Source organism: Vicia villosa, linkage group LG7 (assembly GCF_029867415.1).
Source record: "Vicia villosa cultivar HV-30 ecotype Madison, WI linkage group LG7, Vvil1.0, whole genome shotgun sequence".
Lineage (NCBI taxonomy): Eukaryota > Viridiplantae > Streptophyta > Magnoliopsida > Fabales > Fabaceae > Vicia > Vicia villosa.
The window spans coordinates 83,878,461-83,886,818 of NC_081186.1; the positions used below are offsets into that span (position 1 = coordinate 83,878,461).

At 34.0% G+C, this 8,358-nt stretch overlaps 3 protein-coding genes across 3 annotated transcripts; 1 reads left to right on the forward strand and 2 right to left on the reverse strand.

The window, feature by feature from the left end:
• Positions 1–2,547: 2,547 nt before the first annotated feature.
• LOC131619527 (uncharacterized) lies at positions 2,548–3,114 on the reverse strand. Its single transcript, XM_058890616.1, has one exon. It carries the CDS (start codon positions 3,112–3,114, stop codon positions 2,548–2,550), a length of 567 nt encoding a protein of 188 aa, XP_058746599.1.
• Positions 3,115–3,854: 740 nt separating this feature from the next.
• Positions 3,855–7,020, forward strand: LOC131619528 (cysteine proteinase 15A-like). Its single transcript, XM_058890617.1, has 6 exons — positions 3,855–3,915; positions 4,993–5,339; positions 5,419–5,541; positions 6,290–6,527; positions 6,649–6,914; positions 7,000–7,020. Exons 1-6 carry the CDS (start codon positions 3,855–3,857, stop codon positions 7,018–7,020), a joined length of 1,056 nt encoding a protein of 351 aa, XP_058746600.1.
• Positions 7,021–7,427: 407 nt separating this feature from the next.
• Positions 7,428–8,294, reverse strand: LOC131619529 (uncharacterized). Its single transcript, XM_058890618.1, has one exon. It carries the CDS (start codon positions 8,292–8,294, stop codon positions 7,428–7,430), a length of 867 nt encoding a protein of 288 aa, XP_058746601.1.
• Between the last annotated feature and the right edge of the window lie 64 nt (positions 8,295–8,358).

The window sequence follows — 8,358 nt, forward strand, 5'->3', positions numbered from 1 at the left end:
TGGTAATTCATTTGTTATTCTGTTGATTTATATGGATGATCTCATAGCAATCAACACTGTCGAAGATGTAATTAGGGTGAAGGATGAACTCAACAAGGAGTTCGATATGAAGGATCAGGGAGAAACTTCTAGGATTCTTGGGATTGACATTCAAAGATATAAAAAGCAGTCGAAATTATGCTTATCTAAATAGGCATACCTACGGAAGATTCTCGAAAATTTTGGTATGTCGAATTCAAACCTATTGTTACTCCAACAAACCCTCAATTCAAGCTGAGTATTGATCAGTGTCCCAATACTGATGTCGAAAGAGGCTATATGAATAGCATTCCATATGCTAATATAGTTGGTTCTTTGATGTACACTATGGTCAGTACTAGACCCGATATAGCATATGCAGTAAGTCTTGTAAGCAAGTAAATGGCGAATCTTGGAAAGGCTCACGAGCAAGCGTTGAATTGGATTTTAAGGTACATAAATGGGTTTTTGAATAGGGTCCTAATTTATGGTGGAGCCTTGGGTGAAGATAGTAAATTAGTAATCAAAGGATATGTCGACTCTAACTATGCAGGCTGTATGGATTCCAGGAAATCTATTTATGGATATATTTTCACTATGTTTGTCACTGCAATTAGTTGGAAAGAAACACTTCATAAGGTTTTTGCTTTATCAACCACTGAGGCGGAGTATATTGCTCTCACTGAAGGTATGAAAGAAGCATTGTGGCTTGATGGTTTTGCTAAGGAGTTGAAACTTTAAGGTCGATGTATCATTGTTAAATGTGATAGTCCAAGTGCTATACACCTGCCGAAGAACTCAGCATATCATGAGCGAACTAAACACATCAATGTTAGATTGCATTTTTCAGAGGAGTAATCGAGCGGGGAGAAATCCAAGTGTTGAAGGTTTCTGCAAAGGTGCAAGTTACAGATTCAGTTTTGGTGTTTGGAGGAAGATACTTGGAATTTTTGAGAAGATTTTCCTTATGATTTTATTCCTCTTTTTTCTTGCACAGAGCTTTCTGTTATATAGTGTGAGAATGAGTGAGGGTTGAGGGCATAATTGGTAGGAAATTGATAAGATAGAATCAAGGTTGTTAGAGGTGGAATGGAATTATGCTGATTTTGTGGAGTGGAGTGGAAGGATCCGTGTGAAAGTGAGGAATTTGTGAGTGAAATTTTGTCTGTAGAGAAATGCCCATGAAACTTGTGTCATTTTGTAATGAATTTGAATGGAAAAAGTTGGTGAAATATTTGCTCAAACCGTGTGATACAAATGAATTGTCCCACTCAATTTTCCTTCATGGCTTAAAAATGGCTTAATGATTTGAATTATCTTTAAATGACTTGGACAAACTAATTGGTAATGGGCCTGAAATAAATGAACTTTGACTTGGGCCTTGGATTGAATTTAAAATGGACTTCATTTTCTTTGATTTTCACTTATTAAAAGAGAAAAGAAAATCAAAAACAAAATATAATGATAAAAGAAAATGTTTTTAGTAATTCTAATTTAAAATTTAATATGGTGGTGAATTAAGTGATGAACAACTCTTAGAGGAATATGTGGGTGAAGCTTATAGGTAATTGTATGTCAAACGAAAGGAAGAAAGCGTGACAGGAGAGAAATAAAAGTTTCAAATAAATATATTACATCAAGAGAAATCTAACCTAACAAAAATCTACGTTGACCTTTGGGAGGAAGTGATTCTTCTGTCGTGCGCGAAAAATATTCGAGCGCCATGAACGCTTCGAAATACAATAGAGTAATTGTCAAAGTTTATTTATTTCAAAAAGATATGAAAAATATCGATAGAACCCGAAAAATAAAAAGAAAATGGTCATCAACATCACAATTAATTTTATGTTCGGAATTCGGTTAAGCAAAGAAAAAATATTAGTATAATACCCTAAACCCAACTCTTAATAGAAAAGAGAAATTCAAATTTTAAGATGTTACTCAAATAAAACAAAAAACCAACATCAACTCAACAATTAACATCTCATTCACTGATGTTACAGAATCAGAGCAATGTCCATCTAATAGTGAAAAATAAAAAATAAATAAACGAGAAAGAGGGATGCAAAACCATCTTCCAATTCACAATAGAAATTACTTCTCCTGAATATATGTACAATAATGCACAAGTCACACAAATAAACAAGAAAGGAGTAAGAATAAACCTTACAAATATTAGCAGTGAAAATAGACCGCATATAATAATTAATTACACAGATCATTCTAACACAACAACAACCAATGCAAATATGGATGCAACAACTACTCCTCAAAGTATGTATGTGGTACCGGGTTTTTGAGATACGAGGAATATTACTGATTGTCCCTATCTTTGGTTCCTTTCAAACCGTGTCTCTCCTTGGACATCAGACCGTCATGGTTCCTCTCTGAACATGAACTCACTAGACTGAAGTCCTACCTTTTTTTTTTTGGAAAAACATTTACTTTCATTAACCAAAAAACCGTTAATTACAAGGCGATCAAAATGGATCCCGCCAACCCAACAACACTAAAAAACCAAACCCTCTATCAAGGCATCATGAAAGCACTAGCATGATGTCTTAGCTTAGGATTTAACCACGGTCGGTATATAACCGTATCTATAATTCTATCCACTATACCTCTATTACTATCAATATTCTCAAAACATCTATCATTCCGGTATAACCAACAATTATAGATTGTTTCCGTATAAGCTATTTTCAGAACTTTCGCTTTCCACCCCTTTCCTTTAGCATTCAATCTGAGCCCGTTAATTTCTTCATCCCAAATACCAGGTGAATGTTGCACCTTGATCCAAGACAAAACCTGTTTCAACATACTCTTCATTTCATCACATTCAAAAAACAAGTGATTTTGAGTCTCTTGTGCACTGCATAGGCTGCATGTATCATCATCCATAATGTCAAAACGCTTTAACCTTTCTTTAGTTGCCAGCTTCCCATGACAAGCTAACCATAAGATAAACTTTGCTCGAGGCCGGGCTCCGTTGTCATACAAAATCCTCCTCCACGGTCTGGGAGTTTGATCTTGGATAAGTTTCACGTAAATATCTGTGATTTTTACCTTCTCTGCATTCAGAATCGTGCTCCACATGTTATGTTTCTCAATAACATCTCTCTACTTCACAATTTCTAGAAGTCATGGTCTTTACACCATCGTTTTTCAGATAATACGCATTGATCCACCTAATCCATAAGCTATCCTCCTTACCACTTAAATTCCAAACCAGCTTGATCAGATTAGCTCTATTCCACTCCCTCAAATTTAATCAGGTTTAGGCCCCCATGATTCTTGGGTGAGCAAACAGTTTCCCACACAACCGGGGCTTTATTAGAATTGCAATCCTTTCCAGTCCATAAGAAAACTCTGCAAATGCAATCCACTTTCTTCAAGATCTGCTCGGGCAGTGGGAGGCACTTCAACCAGTAGTTTGTTATGGCAAATAGGACACTTTTAATCAGCAAAAATCTACCAGCAAAGCTCAGATATCTAGAAGTCCAGTGTCGCATCCTTGCAACTATCTTGTCAATCAGTGGCATACACTGCTGCACACTGAGCTTTTTGCTAGCCAACGGAATCCCCAAGTAACGAAACCACATGGACCCTTCAAGGAAGCCTGTGATTCTGTTAATTTCTAGTCTGGTGTCCTCATCAATCCCTCCATAATATGCTTTGCATTTGTTAAAACTGTTGAATTTGAGAATTGATTAAATATATTCATAAGCACCTTGACAGAGGTAGCATCCCCACGAGAAAACAGTAACAAATCATCCGCAAAACTAAGGTTCACCCGCTTAATCCTTTCACACTTGGAATGATACTTATAGTTGGGGATGGAATTCAGCTTCGCCATAAGTCTCTGGAGATACTCCATCACAAGCACAAAAAGAAGAGGTGACAAGGGGCCGCCTTGTCTAAGCCCTCTCTTTGCAATTAGCTTCTTGAAGTAGCTCCAAAAAGCTGATTTATTATATATGTCATAATTAACTAGATAAATAATTTAAGTCAAAATATAATATATCATAATTAAATATTATTATATACAATAAAACATTTAATAAATACAAATGTTAACAATCACTTAATTGAGTACATAAATAGTAAATATATTTTTATGAAAAATTGTTTTTAAGTATTTTTCTTCTTCCTACATTTTTCCATATATTTTAAAATAAATCTTTCATTCATTTAGAATGGATGCTATGCATTTTCTCATCCAATTTTTTTTTATTCATTTGATTTTTATTAAGCCGTGTCAAAAAAAAATTAGTTGTTTTCAGCGACAATTTTTTTTATTCATTTGATTTTTTATATTCATTTGTTTTAATAATAAAAATATAATAATGACAATGATAGTGTATGCTTTCACTAATTGAACGTGTCATAATTAACTATCATATACACAATTTAACTCCTAATTCAATATATCATAATTAAATAGTATACTATAAAACTAATATATAATCTATTAAATTCCAAAGTTAACTAAACCAACAAAAAAATTCAAACGTTAAGTACATGTTTAAATGATCTACTTTACATAATAACAAATAAACAACAAAATACTATTGTAAAAATTGCATTACAAACGAAAGTAAATACCAAGAAAAATGCTATTTTGAAACGTTAAGTATATGTTAAGTATATGTTGAAACGAAAGTAAATAACAAATAAATATAGCTGCAGAGGGAAAACAACAAATGCTATTTGGAAAATTGCATTAGAAACTTAAATAAAAGCCAAGAAATACTATTTTGAAGCATGCATGCAAAACTAATGAAATTGTCTCGTGGCTATATTTGATCTCTTAACTTCTCTTCAATTCAAATAACCATCTTTCTCCATCTTTCATTCTCCTTCAAATGACCATACTTTGCCATATCTTTTTTCTTCACCCCTCCTCCGGCCAATACACCATGGTTCTCTTTTCTCTCTTCCTTCTCACTCAAGTCAGTTCCTTAACATTATCAGACAACAACTTTACTATTGCGGAAGATCACTTGCATCATTTCAACCGCTTCCAATTAAAGTTTGTCAAAAACTACTCATCCGAAGAAGAACACCGCTTTCGATTCAGTGTCTTTAAGTCAAACCTCATGATAGCCAAGCTGAAGCAAGAGCTTGATCCTTATGCTGTTCACGGAGTAACAAAGTACTCCGATCTAACGGAAGACGAGTTTCACGGGCAGCTTCTCGGGTCTAAAGTAAGTTTCAGCTTTCCACCTCACGCTCGAAACGCTACCATCCTTCCTACCAACTATCTTCCAGAGAATTTCGATTGGCGTGACAAGGGAGCTGTCACTCCCGTTAAAGATCAGGTATCTGATATAATTAAAACATTAATTTATCATAATTATTAAAATTTTATATTGTTAATTTAATTTATTTTTTTATTAGGGTTACCATTGTGGCTCTTGTTGGGCTTTTGGTGCGACGGGAGTTTTAGAAGGAGCTCATTATCGAACAAATAAAAAGCTTCTGACACTTAGCGAGCAGCAGCTTCTGGATTGTGATCATCTGGTTTGTATAAACATATACATTTTCTTCATCGCATAACTTATATCTGTTTCCCTTTTATTGTGTTGTAACATATACACGACCATTTTAATATTTTCTAACTTTTATATATAAAGCTCTTATTTTTAACTTTAGGTTAAAAGCAACTTTTACAACTGAAAAAAGCTCGGTCAAACGAATATAGTACTAGCAACCATGATTTTGAAAATGGTCTCGAATGTATAAAGGTTTTTATGCCTTTAATCGGTACATCTCTTGTAATATTAATTGCAATTGTCGATGTGTGAATTAATTATAATTTATTTTAATATAAAAATTGTGATAATAGTATCGATATCAAGACATGTCAAAATGTCACGTCCGTTTTCTTCCGTAAAACTCAACTTGTTTTAGATTTATACTTTTATCTACAAAATAATCTTTAGTAAATTCTTCTATAAAATAGGAATTATTATTTAATTTATATTTTCAATTGTTTATATTATTATTCTTCTTTTGAATATCATTTAAAAAAACTTTTAATTATTAATTATTTTTTAAAAATTGTATCTTTTATAAAAGAGTTGAATGTATTGTTAAATATAAGAATAGAGTCTCCAATTTCTTATTAATATTATTTATACTAATTGATTTTTGATAATTTTATAGATAATTGTAATGTTACTTTATTTTCAATTTTATTTGGGTGTCCTTGTATTTTCATGTGTTGTTGATATATACATTTAAGAATTAAAAGTTAAAAAATTTGCAGTGTGATCAGGACAAAGTATGTGACTCCGGGTGCTTTGGTGGGTTGGCCACCAATGCAATTGAATATTTATTACATTCTGGAGGAGCAATGCGAGAAAAAGATTATCCATACATGAAAAAAAATGCCTCGTGTAAATTTGACAAAACCAAAATTGCAGCTTCTATTTCTAACTTTAGTATGATTTCCACCGATGAAGGCCAAATAACTGCAAATCTAGTTAAAAATGGCCCTCTCTCAGGTAGTTAATTGTTTTTGACAAAAATGATTTTACTATGCCGTATATATTTGTCCGATCATCATTCATTACTTTTTATTTAGATTGAATGAAAATTTTCTAATTTATGTTTTGTTTCGTAAAGTTTCTATCAATGCAGGAATGTTGCAGACATATACTAGCGGTATCTCTTGCCCAAACATATGCGATAAAGACAGTTTAAATCATAACGTTCTCCTAATTGGATTTGAGAAAGATGCATGGATTCTTAAGAACTCATGGGGAACGGATTGGGGTGAGGAAGGATTCTTTCGGCTTTGTCGTGGTAAAAATATATGTGGCATGAATTTTAGGGTAATGTCAGTAGATGCTGCCATTAAGGATACGGGTGATTACAACTCTAATGGCAAAGTAGTTTATTGTCATTCCATCTATTTATTGATAATTTCTATTATATATATTATAACTCTTTAAATTTATGTTGGTATATTGTAAGTGGATAAACTTTATTGTGTGATCATGAATTATTAATGTTGCATTTTGTTTGGAACTTATGATTGTTTATATACTCTATTGTTACATATTGATATTTGTGCATTTTAAATCCATTTCTTCTATATTATGTGTTTTTATCCATTAATTCCTATATCTCTAATTCGGGTTCCTAACAATTTAGATCGTTTAAATAAAATTATTATGGTTCTCCAATTAGTAATTATAATAATGAACCAACACACAACACACAAAGCAACACAGGGTCATATCAAATATATGCAACTGTAATTAGATTTACAGTAATTCCAAAAGTCAACCATAAGAAGATTCAAATCCTTTCTTGTTGAATTTTTTATAAATGTACAATATGTTGTAAGCAAAACTACTCAAAGATTTTTTTATGGAAAGACATAGATATATTAAAAGATATTAAAAGAAGGTCAAATTAGTTAAAACTACAGGAAACTCCTCGTTGCGAGGGATAACACCTAACCAAGTACGAGAGTCAACCAACTTCCCAATGCCCACCAAACTAAGAGCATCAGTATCGGCATCCCTTCCTATAAACATAACAGTAGATGAAAAAAGAGAACTACGAAAAGAACGACAATCCATAACGATAGGATCCAGGTCCAGCACTAAAGAGACGCCATTAATACAGTCGACCACGGCTAGCGCATCCGACTGGAGCACCACTTTATCGAGCTCGGGTTCCTTAGCTAGTTGTAGATCCCACCGAATTCCAAGAGCTTCCGCCGTGCCCGGTGCGACAAAACTTGTGATCCTCTGAGTGGCAGCCAGCAGAACTTCTGAATTTGCTGCCCTTATAACACAACCAAGAGAGACAATGCCTCCATCAAAACACCCCGCGTCAGTTTGGATAATCCAGGAATTCCCACACGTCGCTTCCACCTTCGAGGGCATCACTCGATCCGTAGAAACCAACAAGTTGCTGTCTAATTCAATGGAGGAAAGCCACACATCTTTAGCAACCAACATAGGGCAGGGAGCACCCTTATCAAACACCACTGAGTTCCTAGCTTTCCACACCTTCCATAGCCCCATACAAACCACTTGGCATAATTTTACCTCCTTACTGCGAAAAATAGGCAACAGCCAGTCCATGACCTCTTCAACATCCGATATTCTCACACCCAGAGGAGGCGAAAAAAACATTCTTTTGATAAAATCACAGTGAAGAAAAAGGTGGGAAGAAGATTCAGCATCACAATAACACAGAGGGCACGAGGGATTGAGGATGATACCTTTCTTACACACATTACTCCTTAGAGGCATGATGTCTTTCACTAACCTCCACAAAAATTCTTTGACTTTATTGGCAACAGGCGCCTTCCATAAC

What these genes read in the sequence shown, in the direction of transcription:
- LOC131619527 (XM_058890616.1), bottom strand. Translation starts at nt 3,114, where the DNA reads ATGTGGAGCACGATTCTGAATGCAGAGAAGGTAAAAATCACAGATATT.
- LOC131619529 (XM_058890618.1), bottom strand. Translation starts at nt 8,294, where the DNA reads ATGCCTCTAAGGAGTAATGTGTGTAAGAAAGGTATCATCCTCAATCCC.
- LOC131619528 (XM_058890617.1), top strand. Translation starts at nt 3,855, where the DNA reads ATGGAATTCAGCTTCGCCATAAGTCTCTGGAGATACTCCATCACAAGC. An exon ending in TAAAAATGGCCCTCTCTCAG is followed by an intron (nt 6,528 to 6,648) that starts GTAGTTAATTGT and finishes TGTTTCGTAAAG; the next exon opens with TTTCTATCAATGCAGGAATG. An exon ending in ATTACAACTCTAATGGCAAA is followed by an intron (nt 6,915 to 6,999) that starts GTAGTTTATTGT and finishes GTATATTGTAAG; the next exon opens with TGGATAAACTTTATTGTGTG.